The sequence below is a fragment of the Telmatherina bonti genome (genome assembly GCF_933228915.1).
Source record: "Telmatherina bonti genome assembly, chromosome: 5".
Classification (NCBI taxonomy): domain Eukaryota; kingdom Metazoa; phylum Chordata; class Actinopteri; order Atheriniformes; family Telmatherinidae; genus Telmatherina; species Telmatherina bonti.
In genome coordinates, this window is record NC_136623.1 from 17,559,681 (window position 1) to 17,583,789 (window position 24,109).

A 24,109-nucleotide genomic window follows, 5' to 3' on the forward strand; every position below is an offset into this window, starting at 1 on the left:
GATTAATTTAGATTATTGTACTATCACACTTGATTAATACATGATGGTTGAGATTTCTGATTAATTTCACTTTTAAAAGTGTAACTGAACAGATTATAATACAAAACATCAATAAGCAATCTTTCCATTTCTGAACAGCCTTCTATGAAGACTCTTTCACATTTATATGCTGTCAAATTGTAACACTTGCTCACCATAAACATGTAGTGTGGTCGCTCCTGACAGAATGTCTGGAAAGATGTTAACACTGTACTCTCCTTTATCATTAAGTTTCAGATTCCTGAGCTCCAGAGATCCAGTAGATATGAAGAGGGTGATCCTGCCTTCATACTCTGGTGCTGTTGTATTTGAAGTTGGTTGTGAGGATATTATATCTTGAGAACCAATTTTCCAAAGAATGACAGTAAATGGTGTGTCTGTTGGAGTAAGTGTTGTGGTGAACGTCACCATCCCTCCTACAGATCCATTCAGAGGACCATCTGGCAAAATGCCTGCTCCTGCAGATAAACCTGGAAACAACAATTACAAAATGGAATAAAAACCCAAAACATTTAAATTTAGCTATTTTGAAAATGTAATGATGTAATGAGATGTAATGACTGACTTTTACTAGAAGTTCTATAAAGCACCCTAAACCAAATGTGAATTTCTTACCTGTAAATGCCACAATCACGATGAATGATGTTAGCAACATTCTTATTGACTGAGACCTCTCGAAATGTGTGGGTGGGAATAGTGAAACAATCAACCAACCTGTTAATTCGTCACACTGAATATTTACTCTGTTGTGTAGTAAATGGCCTGCATTGTTGAGAATCCCACCGAATCTCCGGCCCGCCTACAGTCTGCAGTTAAGCAGAATGATCTTGTGGGAATATTGTTTAGCTGTGAGATGCCTCCCTCCTGTGGTTGTACTATCAATATGAAACAAGTATGAATTGTAATGTGTCAAAGCTCCTGGACAAAAGGCAGGGCCAATATTTGTTCAATAAACAAGATGTCTCACCAACTAGTTCTCATTATTTAAGAGGTTGGTATAAAAATAAACCATGCTGTAATAATACATATATACAGTATCAGTTTACTAATGTGTTTTTTTTGTTATTTATTCTGTTCCTAAACAGAGTGCCCATCCATGCCTGTTTCCCTGTTGTAACTGTTCTCACCAGTGTGTCTACTTTAATAAACTTTTAAACTGTTGAATAAAATTGGTCAGTTGTATCTGTACTTTTGTTTAATTCATTATTTTTTCTGTTGGTATTTTTTCATAGTCTATTTTTAAATGTAATAGTTTTTTGTCTCTTACCTGTGTTATTATTTGTGATTCCTGTCTTGGCCTGAAATTTCTTTAAAGGCAAGTTCTTAATCTCAGTAGGATTTTCTTGGTTAAATATTTTAAAATATAGTGTTGTAATACTTTCACTTACTTAAAGAAGAGGAAAAAAATGTATCTTTTTCTTTAAAAAAAACTAAAACTATTTCTGTTTTTTCTGTTTTTAAGAAACAAGTTCTTTCATGTACAGTTACAACAAAAATTAATATGAAATATTATGTTGGATAAGAAACCACCACGTGTGTGAACCACCACGATGATTATGGTCTTTTTATTCATTCATTCATTTTCCTAACCGCTGGGGAGCTGGAGCCTATCCCAGCTGTCCTTTGGCGAAAAGCAGGGTACACCCTGGACAGCTCGCCAGTCCATTGCAGATGTTTTTTTTGTTTTTTTTTTCATAAATCTGTTCATTTTGGGCGGTTAGCTGCAAGTTTTGCAGTAGGCACAGTGGTTAGCACTGTGGCCTCACAGCAAGAAGGTCACTGGTTCGATCCTTGGCTGGGGAGTGGTTTGGTCAGTGGCCTTTGTGTGGAGTTTGCATGTTCTCCCCGTGTATGCGTGGGTTCTCTCTGGGTACTCCGGCTTCCTCCCACCATCTAAACACATGCATGTTAGGTCAATTGGTTACTCTAAATTGCCCATAGGAGTGAGCGTGAGTGGTTGTTTGTCTCTGTGTGGCCCTGCGATGGACTAGCAAGCTGTCCAGGGTGTACCCTGCCTGTCGCCCAAAGCCAGCTGGGATAGGCTCCAGCTTCCCCATGACCCTGAATTGGATAAAGCGGTTCAGAAAATGAATGAATGAATTTATGCTTTCAAATTACTGTTACGAGTGCTTATCTAGTAAGTAATATTGTTTATCACTTCCCTGTGGTTTGAAAAATAAAATGACCTGTATATACTTCCTTATTGTTAAGTTTCTCAATAACTCCTTTGTAAACAGCACATTAAAATTTGAATCCTCTAAAATTCAACAAAACACATAAAGCAGATCTCCCCTTTGTTGTTACAATTTAAAAAATGCAACAGTAACATTTTAGATTGGGCATGTGATTAAACCTTAACTGTCAGATGTTGAAACAAAGTAAATGGGAATTAATTATGATGTTTAAAAATCCACTTCCTTGAGTTAGTGAACTGTCTGCAAAAGGAAAGCAGCACTGCTTGAACATCAGCAGAACCTCCAGTCTGTAGTAAGAACCTATAACATACCTTCTTCTAAAAAAGATTTCTTTAATCTTATTTATTTGATGTTCTTCTGACCACCTGTTTCTTGAGTATTATATGTGCAACTTTTATGATTTTAGCTGCAGTTTATAACTGTGGTTTACTGGGCAGGTAAGGACTGACAATTGAGTCTGCTGGGCTGCACAGAATTACTTTTTTTGTTGCGGTGTGGACATCGTTTATTTAGGTGGTGTATGGTGTGAGGAAATAGATTATCAAAGTTTTAATGGTATAATGCACAAAAGAAAATTATTTTATACTGAACTAAAACAACAAACCAAGATGGCAGACTTATAGAAAGACAGACAGATTTCAAGCAACTGCAGGATTTTCTGGGTCTATGGAAACTACACTACAAATTTATATTTGTCTGTTTGTTTGTTTTTTTGCAAAAACTATGAAGTTTTACTATGAAGTTTATGAAGTTTGTACTATGAACTATGAAGTTTACTATGAAGGTAGGAGAGATTCAGAGGAAATAAAATTCCAACAGAAGCACATGTGAATGATTTATAAGTATGGGGAAGTTTAGCCTGGCAAAAAGGCAAATTTACTTCCTTATACCATATGTCTCAAACCGTTCCTCACTGAAGAACAGAGTGAAAGACACACAGCTTTACCTGATGAAGTAAGAAGAAATGAAAGTGACTATGATATTCCTCATCATCCTCGGAGACCTTTCAGGTAGCTTTCCCCTCTTGACACAGGACATGACAACATTTTTCCAGTTTTTTATTTTACTTTACATTCTACAAGCATATGTTTATATTGCTTAAAAATAAATAAATAAAAAAAAATGTTACTATTACTGCAAATTTAAAGTATATATGATCATTTTGATAACTTTGGCTTTTAAGCTTGTAAGTATTTAAAGAAGCTTTTCTGTAAGTTGCAATCTCCATACAGTGCCTTTTTGTTTGCTTGATTGTTTTTACTTTTCTGCTGTTGTCTTCTTCCACTTCACCTAAGCTGTGTTTCTCTTCCCCTTTCTGGGTAGATTATCCTGTTTGTCTCTGTTCCACAGGTTTTTGTTCTTCTGCTATGAGTTTTTATCCAAAGAAGATTATTTATTTTTTAATAAAAGACCTGTTTTTTCCACCTCTTCTGCATTCAATTACACTCAGAGTACAACTTGTCTGCCTCTGATAGTTGTGTGTCGCATCAGTCAGTGTAATACACACCAACATTAACTTTTTTCCAGGTTTATCTGCAGGAGCAGGCATTTTGCCAGATGGTCCTCTGAATGGATCTGTAGGAGGGATGGTGACGTTCACCACAACACTTACTCCAACAGACACACCATTTACTGTCATTCTTTGGAAAACTGGTTCTCAAAATATAATACCCTCACAACCAACTTCAAATACAACAGCACCAGAGTATGAAGGCAGGATCACCCTCTTCATATCTACTGGATCTCTGGAGCTCAGGAATCTGAAACTTAATGATAAAGGAGAGTACAGCGTTAACATCCATCCAGACGATGTGTCAGGAGCGACCACACTACATGTTTATGGTGAGCAAGTGTTACAATTTGACAGCATATAAATGTGAAAGAGTCTTTACAGAAGGCTGTTCAGAAATGGAAAGATTGCTTATTGATGTTTTGTATTATAATCTGTTCAGTTACACTTTTAAAAGTGAAATTAATCAGAAATCTCAACCATCATGTATTAATCAAGTGTGATAGTACAATAATCTAAATTAATCAATCAACTCAATGATCATTCAAAATTATTGCCCAAATATTGGTACAATAACTTGTTAAACAAGTAGAACATGTTGAGTTGTGTATATTTTCATTGGTTATTAAACAAAAATATCTCATTTTCATATGATAAGGAAAATGTTGTGAAGCAAAGGTCTTGTATCAGTATTATTACTTGTAGTGATGTTAGCTCTAGAAATCTTGCAATAAAGCCTATTTTTGTCCTATTATCAATTTTAAAAAAGAAATATTTTGAACCCTGATGGTAGCGGTATTAAAATAAACAAAAAATATTTGAAGACAGAACCGGTCACCATGAGTCTTTGACATCAGCCATATCTGCTTATCGAGACGCGGTATACAGTGAACCGTATTTTCTTTTTCTGAATTTGTTCATTTCTAAGCTGTTTTTTAGAATATGGCATTCATATCTTGGTTTTGTTTTCTACCCACAGAGCCAGTCTCCAATGTAATCATCACTCTCAACAACACAGACTTGGTTGAGTACAAGGATTCTGTCGGCCTGTCCTGTTCTTCCTCTGGATCAGGCCCCTTCTCATTCCTCTGGATGAATGGCAGCTCTGAAGTTACAGCCAGTGACAGAGTTCAGTTCACCGATGAAGGCTCCACTCTGATTATAGTCGGGGTGACCCGCCATGATGAGGGAACGTACAGCTGCTGTGTGTCCAATGCTGTCAGTAATGCCATCAGTGATCCAGCAAACATCATTGTGAGCTGTGAGTTCTTCATCTGCAAGTTGCGTATCTAATGGCAAATGTAAACAATAAGATGGAAGTGTGTTATTGTTGATTCTTAGTGGGAAATCTATGCTTAGTGCGGGGGTGTCTTTCTTTCTGAAATTTGCACATTTTCCCCATGCATGGATTAATTCTCTCCAGGTAATAAAACTTCCTGCCTAAAAGTTGTGCGTGATAGGTTGTTTGGGGTTTTGATGTTCTCCCTGGGTGTGAGTGGTTGTCTGTCTGTATGGACTGGTAATCTGTCCAGTCAAAAACCTCTCAGTGAATCCGATTGTAAAACAGATATGATGTTTTTAACCAAATATTTTTATTTTCTGTTTCCTTCACACTCAGATGGTCCAGAAAATATTAAGCTGACTGTATCACCATCAGAAGGTCCTTATGAGGAAGGGTCAAAGGTCAGTCTGATGTGCTCAGCTGAGTCCAGGCCTTCAGCCCAGTTTGCATGGTTTCTGGATGGAACCAAGCTGCCTGATACTGGACCAGAACTCATACTGGAGAGGATTCAGATGAGTCAGAGTGGAAACTACAGCTGTCAAGCCTTCAATGACAAAACTCTGGCATATCAGACATCTGAACTGTCATCTGTCCCCGTTCTTGGTGAGTCTGGAAACTAAACATATAGAGAATTATTCTTCCAAAAGATACTGTTTCCTCCATCATTCTGAAATAGGCAGAAAAATCCAACACAGCAGTCATGAATATTTCAAACATCTTCATTTGCACTGGCATCCATGAAAGATTTGCACTGATCACCCTGACTCGGGATACAATTGGACTGATTGTGGAAGCACATTGCTCCCCACAGCTTTAAGTTTTACCCCCTAGACTTACATGATAACAGGCTGGATAGCCTCCTGCTAGACTGCAACTCTGAACTGCATTCAGCTGATCTAGACTAGGGTCTGATTTAACAAATTTACTAACATTTGTTTTATATTATTTGGTTGGTTTATTTTTTCATTTGGTTTTTTTAGATTAATGGGACAAGTGTTGACTCAGTATTAAAAGTTGTCAAATTTTTTGCTGTAGTGTTGAGTCCTCATCAGCACTGGTTCTGATAAGAATTAATGAGAATATAACATCCCAGTTCACACAAACACTTTAGATGGGGATGCTCCTTCATGGACACAGCTCATATTACCTTTAAAGAAACATGTTTATTCTCAACTGTAACATTAAACTGTATTTAGTGTGGACATGTTTCAGAGCCTTGTTGACATGAAGGGTTTGAAATTGACAGCAGAAACTCGCTGATAGAAAGAGCTCTATTGTCCTGCTCTGTTTGGCTTATAATGAACAACAATCTTGCAGAATTATGATGATAATAAAGATTGGTCCAATGCAGCCGGTTGTTGGACCATACACACCACATATGTTTTAAAAGACTAGTTTGTATGTGTATATATGGTAGTACAGGTAGACAGTTCTCTTATTGGACACACTGCCGTGATTCTCGTTTAATTTCAAGTCTGTTCATTTTAACCCTGTTCAACATGCTGTTTTTGAAACACTAATCAATCCCATTTGTAACGCGGCCTTCTGATGTCAGCCACCCTCCAGTGAAGCAGTTCAGTCACTGAAATGTTCTTCTCCAGTGACTGCGATTAAAAACTCAGTTATACATGAAAAACTACATGACACAAATGTTTAAACTGTTTTAAGCAATACTGCTGTTTAGAAACATACATTTTTTGTTTAAGATTTTTATTTACGTACTTTTTTTAGTTTGTCTTCTTTGTCATGAACCTTGATTGGCAAGCTAATATTACACTGTCATAGAATCAATACCACATGATCATTTCCGGTATGTACTTTCCTTTGCTGTACCAAATCTAAATTGTTTTCCAATACGGCATGAAGTCCCATTGTTGGACGGTGACAAGTAAAACACATCTGTGTTTTGATCCGCAGAGCGTATTGCCAATGTTGTGGTAAAATCAAGCTCTACAGACTTGGTTGAGTTCAGCAGATCTGTCTGTCTGTCCTGCTCTTCCTCTGGATTCTCTCCTTCTTTCCTCTGGAAGAACGGCAGCTCTGAGGTTAAAACCAGTGACAGAGTTCAGCTCACTGATGGAGGCTCCACTCTCACTGTAAACAATGTGACCCGCTATGATCAGGGACCATACAGCTGTCATGTGTCCAATTCTTTTAGCAGTGACATCAGTAATTCTGTAAAGGTCTTCATCAGCTGTAAGTTTATAACCTTCATGAGTTTGACTTCACATTATAATTATGCACATAATGAGATGTAGCTGCTAACATTCATTTTTGGTTTTTTTTCTACTTATGCTACACATTACAGATGGCCCAGAAAATACAGAACTGATCATATCACCGTCACAAGATCGCTTTGAGGAAGGGTCAGACATCAGCTTGTTCTGCACAGTTGTCTCCGAACCTGATGCCATGTTTCAGTGGTTTCTGGATGGAAACCTGCTGAAAGATACTGGTCCAGAGCTCAAACTAAAAGATGTTCAGGTTGTGCAGACTGGAAACTATAGCTGTAAGGCCTTTAACAACAAAACTATGAGATATCAAACATCTCAGCCCTCAGTCATCACAGTTTATGGTGAGTCTTGTTACATTTTTTTACTCCATGCCACCATGCAGCCATGGCATAAAGGGTCACTGGTTCAAACCTCAGCTGGGCACAGGTTCAGATTTCTGCTTTTCTGTTTCTGACTTTCTGTGTGGACTTTACATATTCTCCCTATGTATGTGTGGGTTCTGTCTGGATACACTGGCTTCCTCCCATTGTCGAAAGACACACAGTGTTTGTGATGGTAGCGGTATTAAAAAAAATATATATATATTTGAAGACAGAACCGGTCACCATGAGTCTTTGACATCAGCCATATCTGCTTATCGAGACGCGGTATACAGTGAACCGTATTTTCTTTTTCTGAATTTGTTCATTTCTAAGCTGTTTTTTAGAATATGGCATTCATATCTTGGTTTTGTTTTCTACCCACAGAGCCAGTCTCCAATGTAATCATCACTCTCAACAACACAGACTTGGTTGAGTACAAGGATTCTGTCGGCCTGTCCTGTTCTTCCTCTGGATCAGGCCCCTTCTCATTCCTCTGGATGAATGGCAGCTCTGAAGTTACAGCCAGTGACAGAGTTCAGTTCACCGATGAAGGCTCCACTCTGATTATAGTCGGGGTGACCCGCCATGATGAGGGAACGTACAGCTGCTGTGTGTCCAATGCTGTCAGTAATGCCATCAGTGATCCAGCAAACATCATTGTGAGCTGTGAGTTCTTCATCTGCAAGTTGCGTATCTAATGGCAAATGTAAACAATAAGATGGAAGTGTGTTATTGTTGATTCTTAGTGGGAAATCTATGCTTAGTGCGGGGGTGTCTTTCTTTCTGAAATTTGCACATTTTCCCCATGCATGGATTAATTCTCTCCAGGTAATAAAACTTCCTGCCTAAAAGTTGTGCGTGATAGGTTGTTTGGGGTTTTGATGTTCTCCCTGGGTGTGAGTGGTTGTCTGTCTGTATGGACTGGTAATCTGTCCAGTCAAAAACCTCTCAGTGAATCCGATTGTAAAACAGATATGATGTTTTTAACCAAATATTTTTATTTTCTGTTTCCTTCACACTCAGATGGTCCAGAAAATATTAAGCTGACTGTGTCACCATCAGAAGGTCCTTATGAGGAAGGGTCAAAGGTCAGTCTGATGTGCTCAGCTGAGTCCAGGCCTTCAGCCCAGTTTGCATGGTTTCTGGATGGAACCAAGCTGCCTGATACTGGACCAGAACTCATACTGGAGAGGATTCAGATGAGTCAGAGTGGAAACTACAGCTGTCAAGCCTTCAATGACAAAACTCTGGCATATCAGACATCTGAACTGTCATCTGTCCCTGTTCTTGGTGAGTCTGGAAACTAAACATATAGAGAATTATTCTTCCAAAAGATACTGTTTCCTCCATCATTCTGAAATAGGCAGAAAAATCCAACACAGCAGTCATGAATATTTTAAACATCTTAATTCAAAGTGTTTTGCGTGAAACATTAAAAGCATTACAGAGGGTGGAATAAAGAAAAAAAGCATAAAGGACAACACAAATAGAAAAATCACAATAAAATCATAAATTATATTAAAATAATTAAAAGCAAAATACTTAAAAGTTGCTGTGCAGATGTCATGCATAAGCGCATGAGAAAAGAAATTATTTCAACCTGGGTTTAAAAATTTCTCCTTTCTCCTTAGACAATTTAATCTCCACTCTGGCAGTTTGTTCCACTTGTTTGCAGCATAACAGCTAAATGCTGCTGCTCTATGTTTAGCAGTGCTGTAGTGGACCCTCAAGAAGTGGGAAGACTCAATTTTTTGCCCCTTTTTAAAAAAAAAAAAAAAAAACAGAAAAAAGTAACCCAGAAAAACGCTGTTCTAGACAAAGTGACTTGTAAAACTATTCTATTTAGTTCACCCCAAAAATCCATCAGTATATCCGCTCCTTGTCACATAATCTCTGCTCTTAAATGACTAAACCAGTTCTGGAAAACAGACTGGTGAGAGACAGGCTCATAGACATATATACATTTATCTTTATTATGTCTATGTTTAGGCTAAAGTTAATGCAGCCGATGGCTAACTGCACCTGTATAGCATAGGTAACCTTAGCTAAGCTGGGCGATGTAGGTACATGTGTTCAGATGTTTGTAATTGTGAAAGCAGCATCACAGGGTTTAGAAGTGAGTGTACGCAATGCTGACTGAAAAAGAAGTGGGTATACTCCGTATACCAGCGTATACACTGGACTACACCACTGATGGACTCTGATGGTCTGGACTCTGGTCTGGACTAGTTGACCTGAATCTTTAGATGTAAGAGCTCTGTCTGGTTTATATTCTCTGAACATATCACAGATGTTTTCTGGTTCTAAACCGTTCTGGGATTTGTAAACAATCACCATAGTTTTAAAATCTATTGGGCCCCTAAATCGTAATATATAAAGGAATTGTATATTTTACAGGTACATCTCAGAATATTATGAAAAAGTTCAATATTCTTTATCACTGATTTTAGAATGTGAAACCCATATATTTTATAGATTTATTAGAGTGAAACATTTCAGATATTCAACCCTTGAAATTTTGATGATTGTGGCTTATAGATAATGAAAACCCAAAATGCAGTGTCTCAGAAAATTTGAATATTGTGAAAAACTTTAATCCTAGAAAGTCATGGTGTCACACACCTAATCAACTAATTAACTCAAAAATACCTGCAAATGTATCCTAAACCTTTAAATGGCTCTCAGTCTGGGTCAGAGGGCTACACAATCATGGTGAAGACTGCTGACTTGACAGATGTCCAGAAGACGATCATTGACCGTCCACAACGAGGGAAAGCCACAAAAGATCATTTCTAAAGAAGCTGGATGTTCACAGAGTGCTGTATCTGAGCATATTAATGGAAAGTTGAGTGGAAGGAAAACATGCACCAGCAAAAGGCAGAACCACAGCCTTGAGAGGATTGTCAAGCAACATCTATTCAAGAATTTAAGGGAGCTTCACAAGGAGTGGACTGAAGCTGGACTCAGCACATCAAGAGCTGCTACGCACAGATGTGAATCCTAGACATGTACTACAAATGACACATTCCTTGTCTTGAGCCACTCCTGAACCAGAGACAACGTCAAAAGCATCTCACCTGGGCTAAGGAGAAAAAGGACTGGACTGTTTCTCAGATGAAAGCAAATTTTGCATTTCATTTGGAAATCAAGGTCCCAGAGATGCAGTAATTCATGTAAAAGGAGGCCCAACCAAGTATAAAGTGCCTGGAAATCAACATACTTTACAGAAACCTGACATTTGTTATTTCATTGATCTTATGTAATATTCTAATTTTCTGAGACACTGCATTTTGGGTTCCCATTATCTATAAGCCACAATCGTGAAAATTTTGTTTGAAATGTTTCACTCTATGTGTTATGAATCCATGGTTATTAGGATCATACAAACGCTGTTTGAACAATCCAATTTACTGAAACTCCAAGACTTGGTTAATTATTACACAGCAGAGATTATGTTTTAGACTAGCAAGAACCTATTACCAGACCATGTACAAAATCTTTTCAGTCAGAGATATAGAGGTGGTGGTGGGAGTAGCTGGGGAAAGAACATAGACAGTGTCCAAATGTCCAAATATTTAAATCAGTATATAAAGAGATGGTGACTAGTCCCACTATGTTTTCTGTCCCACTAAAAAGCAGAAGATCCTGAATGTTGCAGAGTAGTAATGAAATAATTTGCCTTATCAGGGCTGATGATCACAACAAAAATAATTATAAAAATATTCAGAATATCAAGGCCAGCCATATATAAGACATGTCTCCCTTAGTAGATTAAATCTGTCTGGCTAAATAAGGCACACAGACTGTCATTCTGTATGTACCGTGCTGGACAGGGTAAAGGAGAAAAAAGAAAACTATTTACATAATTTGTAAATTGCACAGTGGAAAACGGCATGCATTGTTTTGGGTTGTCCATACATGACTAATATCACCACAATGTACGATAATGTGGCATAGTTAACTGTTTAATACACAATGAAGTATTTTTTATGATCATTATTCATAAAATTATAGTAACAAAAAGTCCTGAAATTATTTACAGGAAGTTGTCTTTTTTTTTTACCAGTCCTCAAGGACTGGAGTTTAACACCCCTGATTTAGATAAATGAAACAAAAAATAGCAAAAAAAAGTACATTACTGTTTAGATCAGCATTTCTTAATCCTCAAGACACTTTTCCCTGCATGTTTTAAATGTTTTCAACTCCAGAAAGCCAGATTTATGGAATTATTCATCAGATTAATTTATGCAAGTGTGTAATGAGCCATTATTTCAGTCAGGTTTGTTAAAGTATGGAAACATCTAAAACATGAAGGGTAGGGATCCTGAGGAGCAGGGTTGAGAAACACTGGTTTCTCCCTCATGCTACAGCAAATCATTTTTCATTTTGTGAGTCAGTCTGGAGGCCTTTAAGCTAGTGATGTGTTTTTTAAAGCTGTCTGAGGAAGGCAGAGTGTCTCCAGGATGTCTTTGATCCCCTTCGAGGAATGTTATGGCTCACTGCAGTTCTTCAAACACGACCCTGAAGGACACCTAAACAACCTCTTACTGAAGTTTGAAGAGCTCATAAAACTGATGCAAACCCCATCAGCAACATGACTCAGACCTGCAGCACAAACTGATTCGTGATACACATCTATATTAGATTTAAAGACTATAAATGTTTTAAATGTTTAATTTACTGATTTATTAAGTTTGATTTTTTTTCAATATGACATTTAATGTTAAAGTAATATTTGACCAGACTAATTCACTCCTAATCTGTCTTTGTGGACAATCATTGTGGACAATCATATATAATATAATATATATATATATATATATATATATATATATATATATATATATATATATATATATATATATATATATATATATATATATTATATATAATCATATATAATATATATATATATATATATATATATATATATATAGTATAATACTGAACACACACACACACACACACACGCACACACACATACATATATATATATATATATATATATATATATATATATATATATATATATATATATATATATATATATACATACACATACATACATATATGTGTGTGTGTACGTGTGTGTGTGTGTGTGTTTGAGTTTGAGTGATCAAAGCGATTCTCTATGAAAACTCCATCAACCCGAGAGCAGGTTGAGTTATTCAACATAACTGGTTGATTTATGCAATATGAACCAGAGGCAGTTTGGTGTGTGTGTGCATGAGCATAATGAACACTGCTTTTCATCTCTGAAAGGGGGGCTGGAGTTGGTTCTGAGTGGTGGGTGTGGGACAATAAAAGACCAGGTAAACCTGTGACTCTCATTGTCTTTGCTTTCTGAGAAACCGCTGAAAAAATAAAAAGCACAAAACAACTGAGTAGACGCCATGGATGCGACTATCACCTGGACTGCTGTGATGTTTCTTTTATCAGGTAAAATTGCTGTTCGTTGTTTTTCTGTCACCTCTAACATCTATCTGGGTCTTAAGATCATATGTACCTGATGGAACCTCCTGAATTTTTACTGTTTCTCTGGGTAAACAAGGTATGTGTGCAGGTGAGGGTATTTTACCTCCAGGACCCCTGAGTGGAGCTGTAGCGGGCATGGTGAAATTCACCACCACTCTCACACCCCCAGAAAGACCCTTCCTGTCTGTCAGCTGGAACTTTAAAGGTGTAAACATCATCACTTCCACCAGCATCAACATCACTGAGCCAGGACACACCAACAGGATCTCATTAGATCGAACCACAGGGACCCTGGAGCTCAGAAACCTGATAATGGAGGACAGCGGCGAGTACACAGTCACCATCATACCAGACGGAGGACTTCAGGAACAGGGAAGGATCACTCTCAACATTTATGGTAGGTTTTTGTAGAAATGTCTTTTTATAAAAAGTAAGACTTCTATCCAGAAAAAATAGTCTCTGTCTCTAATCTGCATAAACATTTGTGCTGAAATGTTCACCTCAAAATAATTAGTTTTATAATTGGGTATAATAATTGTATTAATTTAGGAGGTGGAACAAGAGGACACTGTGGGTAATGAGGATTTACCTAACCTTATCTGTGCTCTGAGTTTGTCACATCACATACAAATATGTTTCTAACCACTCAGCCAAAGTTTAAATGTTAAAGAAATCACCAAATACATTAAATTAGACCTCAAAATTACTGACAAAAGGAATAGTTCTCTGACACACAGAGCATGTCCCTGATGGATGGATCTCAGATCAACTCAAATGAAAAACCCAAACAGGACCAAAAGTAATGGAGCTAATTTTAACTAAGCAAACAGTTTAGAAATGAAATTCCACATGTACACTCCAGATGTTTAACATTTTGGTCAGTGTATTCATCTTTCTCTGGTAAAAGACTTCAAATGCACTGAGTATATATACAAGGTGATTGCAGGGAATCTTAACTATAAACCACTGCAGCTCCACACAAAATGAATCCAGAGCGCATCCAGTCATCACAGTTACACCCGAGACTTTGTTTCTCTCAGTTAGCATGCTGCCCTCTGACCTCAGCTGATGTCCTGGCAGTTCTCCAGTAATGATGCATTTCAGTTTCACGGTTAATAATCCATCTTATTTTATCTGCTTATCTGGAAATAAGGCAGACAAAGTTCTCTGGCATTAAAAAAAAAAAAAGAAAAGAAAAAGCATGATGTAACAGTGTGTATATTTCTAACATTGTGGTGGGTCAGCATTTGCTCGCTTCACCCTGCAATTCCCTCTTGCATCCCAGATCTGTAATATCAGGCCTAATTTAAAAATCCTGTGCTCAAAAACTAATGACAACTGTTAAACAGTCAAGAGATACGATGAAGAGCACAACAGTTTTTGCCCTTTTTAGACATTTAGTTGATTATTGTTTAACACACAAAACTTTTGTTCTACTGCAAATCTTTGAATCAGCTTTACTTAGACTTCTGATGGTTCATCAAATGCCTCTCCAGTTAGCTAAACCAAAATCCCATGATGCAGTATGTTACTTTATCCAATATAACAGAATTGTCAAGAAAGTATCGGTGGTATTCATGCTTTTCTGTTTATTTTTTTAAAAAACATATTTGCTTTTTAATTATAATATTGTACAAAATACATATGAAATTAAAAAAAACTTTCCAAAATACTTACAAATGTTTTCTTCATGACCAATTTCATACATAACAACTCTTGTGTGAGGGTTTTTTTTTTTTTTGTCATTTCATGTCACCTAATACTTTTTACACACCGCCAGCACCGATAACTGGAGCCACTATCCGCAGCCCAGCAGCTGTGCTGATAGAAGATCGCAGCGCCACCAACCTCACCTGTGAGGCCTCTGGCTCCATCAGCACCAGACTGTGGATGAAAGACGGCCAGCCAGTTGAAACCAGTGACAGTATCAGCCTATCCATGGATAACAGGACAGTGTTCATCCGGCCTGTTCGCAGCTCCAGCCACGGCACCTACCAGTGTCAAATCAGCAACCCAGTCAGCAGCATGACTGCAGCCTTCAATCTCACTGTCAACTGTAAATATATTTCCCAGTTTCTTATCTTTCAAGCAGAATATTTGAGGATTTGACACATGACACAACATATAACTTCTGTCTATGCAGATGGACCACATAACATGACTATTACAGGACCAGCAGCAGCTTCTACAGGCCACAGAGTGATGCTGCAGTGCATGGCAGCCTCTGTCCCACTGGCAAACTTTAACTGGATGTTCAATGGCAACGTGACAAACGTCAACACGTCCATGTTTGTCATAGAGAGATTCGAGGGAAAAAACACCGGGAATTACACCTGCACTGCCAGAAACACGGTGACCATGAAGGAAAAGTCCACAGTCCTGAATCTGAGAGGTAAGAGATTAATCATTACTTTCGCTTGTGTTTCAGGCATTTTATTTGACTTGAGTTTTTTGTCTTTTCTCTTACATGCAGCGTCCTGCAGCGCCCCCCGCTGGTCATTCTCGGTTTTCGTCATCAGCACTCTGGTACTACTGGGGTTGAAATGAAAGGCAGGTGAATTATAACCAGTGAGACAAATGATTACTGTTCACAACTCAATAGCATGGGAAAATGACCTAACATTATTGTGTTTTGTTCATTTTTGCACATTATTTCCCCCTGATGAGTTTATCTTTTGATAGAATGATCCAATTAAAATGAAGCTGATGTACTTTTTTGTCAAATATTTTGGCACAGCACACTAACCTGGCTACTTGTTGATTACATAGACTAGGAAACATATTTTTTATTCATAAATGTTATTGAAGTTGCACTGCTACATCACATTAGCTATTTTTCCTGTTTGTTAAGTGAAGTCATTTACTTGTTCGGTACCTTTTATTAAATGGAAGGTGAACCAGGTTAGGCTTTTACATTATGAAACAGTTTTTACTCATGATTCTGGCAAATAAGCGTTATCCGAAATGTACAATACATAGTCCTCTGACGAACTAAAACTCTTGATGGTTTGTAAATAAAGGGAGCTTGTCTTGGATCTGTAAAGTCACTGTGTCACATGGCTAAAACAAATTAAACTCACAGAAGCACTGAATGTGGTTTGCCCCTTTCATTCTCTTTTTGTGCCTGTTAACAGACTCTGCAATCTAAATGTTGCACTTTGTTTTGTTAAAACTATTTGCTTGGTTTTGGTTTTCCCTTGGGTGAGAAAACATTCAACAGTTGCATCACTACAGCACAAATACGGCGACTGTGGCTCGTAGCCTTCCACCACACCTGTCCTTGAACTCAACACGCATCTGCTTTTTTTTTTTTTTTTTTTTTTTTTTTATCACTAACAAGTTCAGCAGACTGACAGAAATTTTAAAAAAAATGTTGCTGAAAAAGGATCTGACACTGGCCAAGTCAAGCTGACTTGATAAGATTTATGTGCTGCAGATGTTAATAAGTGTTCCTTTCTAAGTCTATTTTAATCTCAATGTTTAACTTTTTGAAGTATTTGAAATGATTTCTTGCCTACACCATTTCCAGTCTAACTTGAAGGAAATGTTTTGACTCTGTGGGTGAGAATATTCCAATGAAACTGCCAATGTTAGAGATATTTAGTCGATAGAGATACACCTACACATATCAGAAGACTCCAATACAAGAAGAGCTTTGTACTTTTAAAAGTTACTGACATAAAAGTAAACAAAATAAGATCATTTATTGTACTCTATGTATCAAATTTATAGTGAAAGTATTTCCTGCAACACATTGCTTATCTCTGATTTACATGCAGACAGACAGAAGTAAAGTTTTGGATACCTGACCTGATCATTGCATTGAACATTTAAGATTGGTGTTGATTATTAGACTTTTACATCTTGCATCTTCTTTTGAGGGTTTGGATATAAGTTACCTTGTGGGATGTTGTGATGAAAAAGAAAAAAAAAAAACACTCCTGTTATCATCAAACATCTCAACTTTTAAACAAGGTAAGTCCCCTTCGCTCCGACAGTTAATACATGTAGTACAAAAATCTGTTGCAAGTGTTGTGTCACACCTTTTTTTTTCTTTTGCTTCATGTGTCGTTATTTGTCATAACTGTCATCGTTCTCATTGAACTCACACCGTACTAAACTGGGGAATCTGTCTCAGCATTATTTTTCATCTCCAGCTTTGGTTCTATTTAATGATCTCAGTGCTGGTTGGTATAAAGTTGCTTGTTAAAAAAGAAACAAAAGCGACTCCAGAGACTACATCTGCTTGGCCTGCATCTGTAGCTCTAATCGATAAGCTGCAGACACACAAAGATATAAGGTAGTGCTCTGCTTCTTATCTTATAACTTCCTCAAACACAACAGAGCACACAAAAGAAAAGACAAGAAAATCAACGCTCCTAATGCTAATGTGATAATATATCACTTTCCACATGAGACTACTATAAAGATTAAAAAAAAAAAAACATGTGAAATGCTCAGAAAACTAAAGACTGATGAATAAACTGGTAAGAATCATGTTGCACTTAGGCTTACCACACTTATACAACAGCCTTTCAAAGACATTGATAGCATTCTTTACCTTTTATGTAGACAAAGTGAGAGGAAATGGAGGACCTTACAGGAACTTTAGTTTCAGGTCAGCTGCAACGACGGTTGCTTTTACATTTACATTTCATGAAAACTTTTCAGCAGGCAGCAAGGCTAAATGCAGCTGACCTTTGAGTATACATATTATTTTTCTGATTTTAAATCATAAATGAGACACAACAAAATCAGTTAAACCAGCAGGCTGCAGGTCAACCAATAGGGTACACAATCAGAGCTGAGTGTTCGTCTCACTTTGTTGGAGTAGGAGCAACATCTCCAAAGACCAGAGGAAAATATGGTGAACAAAACATATTGGAGACAGATAACAGTCACTTTATTAATTTTTTCCTGCAAAGTGGCATTTTGTAAGACAAACTTGCTCATGTTTTCCTTTGTCTCAACTTTTTCTCCCACGCAGAAACACTCCCTCACTGTTAGCTGACGTGATTATGCAGGGAGGAACAGCTCTGACTGCATCCTGGGTGTTGCTGTACCTTCGCTTACACCAAGAGGAAAGACGTGTGTGTATCCTGCAACTGATCAAGATTACGCACAAGCTCTGACAGTAAGCCTGTCGTTAACCTGATCTGACCACAGGAGGTCCCACTTGTCCGGGACTCAGCTTTAGAGTCACGCCTGTCATCAGAGATCATGCTCACGCTTTGCATCTCACTGAGATTCTCACGCGCTCGGATGACGCTTCGCGGTCCCAAAGCTTGGTTCTGGTTGAATATCTGGCTGAAGATATAAGAGCTTGTAAAAAAAAAAAAATCTTAAAGAGTCCTCAACCTACCTTTTTTCCCCCCACAGTGATGAATACAAAGCGGATCTACTCTCACCGTTTTACATAAATGTCAGGTTTCATCCCCAACCTGATGTTTTGAAGCAGCGATGTTGTGGTTTATGTCACGCGTTTTGGTCTCAGTTTGAGGAACTAACTGTACTTGTTCCTCTTTGCAAATTGCCGTTTATTCAGCTTTTTCCTCAAATGGTAAAAATCAGGTTTTCCTCCGTTCCTGGATGTGTTGGCCCACATGTTTTAAACCTCTGCATCCGCTGTATTTTTAAGTCTTTACTTTAATATTGTTTTGAAAGGTGACAAAAAGCACGGGTTTTTTTTCTTTATTTTTTTCCCACTGCGTGTGCATCATGCCATCTTGCAACAGATTATCTCGCCCTCTCCTGAAGCTGATTTATGTCACATTATTTCCAGGTAAGTCTTGCTTTTAAACTTTGCAGCTCTGAGTTTTTATTTATTTATTTAGTTATTTATTTAGCTATTTGTTTGTTTGTTTGTGCAAACTGTGTACTTGACAGACTTTTATTGACCTGAAAATAATTAAAGCAGGCTTGTCCAGCTCCGGTCTTCAAGGGCCACAATCCTACAGATTTTCAATGTTTCCCTGCTCAAACACACCTGATTCAAACTAATCAGTCATTGTGTAGAATTTCATTGGTTGTTGGAGCCATTTAATGGAAGTCAAGTGTTTTGGAACAGGGATATATGGAAAACCTGCAGGGCAGCAGCCCTCAAGGACCGACTTTAGACAACCCTGAAAAGTGATGTACATGAACTATTAAAGGCATCGCAGGGTGCAGAAGAAGTACATAAAAATTGAATAAAATCATAAGAAATCTTTATAAGCATCTTTAAGCATATGCAAAATAATAGTGCCAGCAACAGTCTATAGGTTAGTGATATCATGCAGATATCGTGATAGGAACATGAGAAATGTTTTAGCCTGGATTTAAAAGTGTCTACCCAATGAAAGTGTCATCTCCACTGGCAGTTTGTTCAACTTATTTGCAGCACAACTAGCAGTTAAATGCTGCTTCTCTGTGTTAAGTTATGGACTCTGGTCTGGACTTTCTATCCTGACTTCTTGCCATGTTAAACTTTATATTCTCCGAACATAACACAGATGTATATTGGGCCAAAATTGTTCTGCAATTTGTAACCTATCTATTCTGTGACTGACTGGAAGCCAGTATAAACATTTTAAAATTGATGTGATGCTTAATGATCTTTTTGTCAAATCCTGTCAAAGGACCACTACAATAACCTCGCTTAGTCCTTAATGCCATTTATGAACATATTTACATTCTTATAACATTTATATAAACATTACATTATATATATATATATATATATATATATGTGTGTGTGTGTGTGTGTGTGTGTGTATAGACATACTACAAAAAAAAAAGGGAACACTAAAGTAACACGTTGTAGAACTGAATGAATGAAATAGTTTTATTAAAAACTTTGTAAATGTATCAATCAATGGCAGTCTGGATTTGGAGTTATACTCAAATATAAAGAGGAAAAACACACTACAGGCTGATCCAACTTTGATGTAATGTCCTTTAAACAAGTCAAAATGAGGCTCAGTAGTGTGTGTGGCCTCTGCATGCCTGTATGAACTCCCTACAACATCTGGGCATGCTCCTGATGAGGCGGCAGATGTTCTCCTGAGGGATCTCTTCCCAGACCTGGACTAAAGCATCTACCAACTCCTGGACAGTCTGTGGTGCAACTTTACGTTGGTGGATGGAGCGAGACATGATGTCCCAGATGTGCTCAATTGGATTCAGGTCTGGGGAACGGGCAGGCCAGTCCATAACATCAATGCCTTCGTGTTTCAGGAACTGCTGACACACTCCAGCCACATGAGGTCTAGTATTGTCTTGCATTAGGAGGAACCCAGGGCCAACCGCACCAGCATATGGTCCCACAAGGGGTCTGAGGATCTCATCTTGGTACCTAATGGCAGTCAGGCTACCTCTGGCGAGCACATGGATGGCTGTGCGGCCCTCCAAAGAAATGTCACCCAACACCATTACTGATCCACTGCCAAACCAGTCATGCTGGAGGATGTTGCAGGCAGCAGAGTGTTCTCCACGGCGTCTCCAGACTCTGTCACGTCTGTCACATGTGCTCAGTGTGAACCTGCTTTCATCTGTGAAGAGCACAGGGCGCCAGTGGCGAATTTGCCAATCTAGGTGTTCTCTGGCAAATGCCAAACATCCTGCACGGTATTGGGCTGTAAACACAACCTCCACCCGTGGACGTCGGGCCCTCATACCACCCTCATGGAGTCTGTTTCTGACTGTTTGAGCAGACACATGCACATTTGAGTCCTGCTGGAGCTCATTTTGCAGGGTTCTGGCAGTGCTCCTCCTGTTCCACCTTGCACAAAGAAGGAGGTAGCAGTCCTGCTGCTGGGTTGTTGCCCTCCCATGGCCTCCCTCACGTCTCCTGATGTACTGGCCTGTCTCCTGGTAGCGCCTCCATGCTCTGGACACTACGCTGATAGATATAGTAAACCTTCGTGCCACAGCTCGCTTTGATGTGCCATCCTGGATGAGCTGCACTACCTGAGCCACTTGTGTGGGTTGTAGACTCCGTCTCATGCTACTATTAGAGTGAAAGCACCGCCAGCATTCAAAAGTGACCAAAACATCAGCCAGAAAGCATCAGAACTGAGAAGTGGTCTGTGGTCAATACCTGCAGAACCACTCCTTTATTGGGTGTGTCTTGCCAATTGCCTATAATTTCCACCTGTTGTCTATTCCATTTGCACAACAGCATGTGAAACTGATTGTCAATCAGTGTTGCTTCGTAGTGGACAGTTTGATTTCACAGAAGTGTGGTTGACTTGGAGTTACATTGTGTTGTTTAAGTGTTCCCTTTATTTTTTTGAGGTATATATATATATATATATATATATATATATATATATATATATATATATATGTATATATATATATATATATATATGTGTGTGTGTATGTATGTATGTATGTATGTATGTATATACATACATCTATAATGTGTTTCTTTTTTGTTTGTTTGTTTGCAGTTCTTGAGGCACAAATACTGGAAGTAACTGCATTTGTCGGCTCTGATGTGACCTTGCATTGCCGAATAATCAATGAAGGGCAGTCGTGCAATATTAGTCAAGTTCAGTGGAATTTCCAGCAGCCAGATGCAAACAAAACCACCATCTTTGTTTTTCACAGCAAACATGGATATAGCATTCATGAATCCCATCTGAAGCAGAGACTGGACATTGATAAGCAATCTTTGACAATTAAACATGTGGAAATGGCAGATGCAGGTTTGTACACCTGCCACTTGGCCACATTCCCATGTGGCTCAATGGAAAGAACTTCCAAACTTGTTATTCAAGGTGAGCAACCACATGTTTTAAGCATATTTACTTGTATGTTAAAGTGAATAAGGTTCAAAATAAATATGCTGGGAAGTTGATGGGGTTTTTGTAAATTAGAATATAGATTGTATAAGAATCCTTGTGTTTTAAGGTATACAAACCTGACAAATATATCTTATTATGCAAATAGATGTAATATCATATAAATCATGATTCTTTGTTCAGAAAAGAAGCCATCATCAGCAGTGATTGTTCCTGCGATCATCATTGCTGTCCTGCTGCTGTTAGCAATCGGGGCAGCCATAGTTTATCTCATCTACACCAGAAGGTAGCTAGTTGTGTGTTGCTGTGAAAATTTATTGATGACTTTCATTTGTGTTTAACTAATCTAATGAGAGCTCTTATGGGTTCCGTTTTCAGGCGTGAGGGAACTGTCAGGCTTCAAGTCCTCGTTGGTGAGAACAAATGCACACTTCTGCTCTTACTCGTTCCATTTCCACACAACACTTCATTTACTATTTTTTTCTGTTTGTTCCAACTGTCCTGAATGTGTCTTTCAGATACATCTGGTCCAGTAGCAGCTGCAACAAGACCATCTTTCATAGTAAAAGAGAAGGTGAACTCAATGTTGAGTCAGTATTGTGCATTTAAATCAGGATGTAAGCAAAAAGAAAAAGAGATGATACACTTTCTCATACTCTTCTCTTCATAGGAAGTGGTGTACTCTGACATCAAGCCTAAAAAATCAGCACATGCTACTCCTTCTACCAGAAACAAATGCCCAGACCCTGAGCAGGCTGATGATGTCACATACGCGGATGTTGTTTTTCATTAGATGCTGAAGTGAGACATACATGTACTGTATATTTGCCTTCTCCTTGCCGAAAGCAAAATTTACTTTCACGTTACATTGCTATATGCAAGTTGCATTTACTATAATTATCATCACTTTGTGGAAAATGTATCTTCACTTCTGATCCTTATCACCAGCACCGTTGTATCTGTTCTGCACATGCTTGTGCACAAGATTGTACATGAGCTGAACTATTAAATTGATGTGCACATATGTGTATGATGTGGGATGGTAGTCTGCAGTCATATTTTTTAGAAAGCACAGATAAGTCACCATTATGCAGGTATTTTTAAACAGTCAAAATAACATTTGAACATGAAGGTGTTAGATTAAAAAATTTAGGAGCTAAAAGTTTGTGGAAATCATTATCATATGGTGCAAAACAAGGTTTTGAGCAAAGTTTTTAACCCGTAAGTGATGGGAAATGTCTCAGAAACTGTATGTATCAAAATGATTAATTTGGCTTTATAGGACTAACGATGATTCGTCCAGGAACCTTGAATGATAGTATTTTTTTCACTCTGCATCTTGGGTTTTAAGCTGTAGTAATCCAGTAATTAATTAGCATTTCCATCCCTGGTTTGCTTCTATCACAAACAGCTAAGCACAAGAAGCTGCATGTTTAGCACTGCTCAGTCTCTGGAAAAGTTTCCAGTCCCTCAGTCAGGTAAAACAGGGTGAGCCACAACAACACAGCAGCTCATCATGGTCTAAGTACCATGCTGGTCTACAGGTCCAAATGTAGATTTTTCTTTCTGCTTAGAAAATATAAAATTAGCATTTCTATGAATAAACATGAGCTATAATTCTACAATTTCAGGCATATGTTTCTCTTTTTTTTTTTTTAAATGAGCAATTTAAAAAGTTACTATTTAAAAATTTCAGGGGTTCTCATCCAGTGTTGGCACTACAGCCTTTTAGACACAAAAGCAACGTTTCCTGTCACACTTCTTTGTGCAGTGAGTTGTTTAAACAAACCTCCTGCATGCGACAAAGATAAACATAAAGAAACTTCCTGCTTTGATTGTGACAGCCGGTGACTGTCTGGCTTGAAACATGTCGAGTAAACTAATGTTTGTTTGGTCATAGAATCTTCCATTCATCAGATTAAGTTTGAAGGATCCAACTCTTTGCAGGAACTCAGCACTGAATAACCTGCACCTAGGACTAATCATTTCTCATATTTTAACAAACAGACTATAAGCGCTACATGGATCTAACTGGACTCGCAGCAGTCTGACTAGCACTTATCTATGACGTCCTACTGTTTAATTTCTATCTTGTGTTTTGCTCACTCTCACATATAAGTCGATTTAGAGAAAAGTGTCTCAAATGACTGGATTAGAATAGAATAGAATAGAATAGAACAGAACATTGGGACTAGACATGCTCTACAGAGATGTCCCTGGCACCAC

At 38.0% G+C, this 24,109-nt stretch overlaps 2 protein-coding genes across 2 annotated transcripts; both read left to right on the forward strand.

Annotated features, from left to right (window-relative positions):
- Positions 1-3,210: 3,210 nt before the first annotated feature.
- On the forward strand, positions 3,211-8,320 carry ceacam1 (CEA cell adhesion molecule 1; the record flags this gene model as incomplete). Its single annotated transcript, XM_079241048.1, has 6 exons — positions 3,211-3,244; positions 4,724-5,005; positions 5,363-5,629; positions 6,944-7,222; positions 7,335-7,601; positions 8,007-8,320. The coding sequence occupies 6 exons, from the start codon at positions 3,211-3,213 to the stop codon at positions 8,318-8,320; spliced, it is 1,443 nt and encodes a 480-aa protein (XP_079097174.1).
- A 4,855-nt stretch (positions 8,321-13,175) lies between these two features.
- LOC306756322 (cell adhesion molecule CEACAM6-like) lies at positions 13,176-22,267 on the forward strand (the record flags this gene model as incomplete). Its single annotated transcript, XM_079241049.1, has 5 exons — positions 13,176-13,494; positions 14,878-15,153; positions 15,241-15,489; positions 15,571-15,623; positions 22,262-22,267. 5 exons carry the CDS (start codon positions 13,176-13,178, stop codon positions 22,265-22,267), a joined length of 903 nt encoding a protein of 300 aa, XP_079097175.1.
- Positions 22,268-24,109: the final 1,842 nt, after the last annotated feature.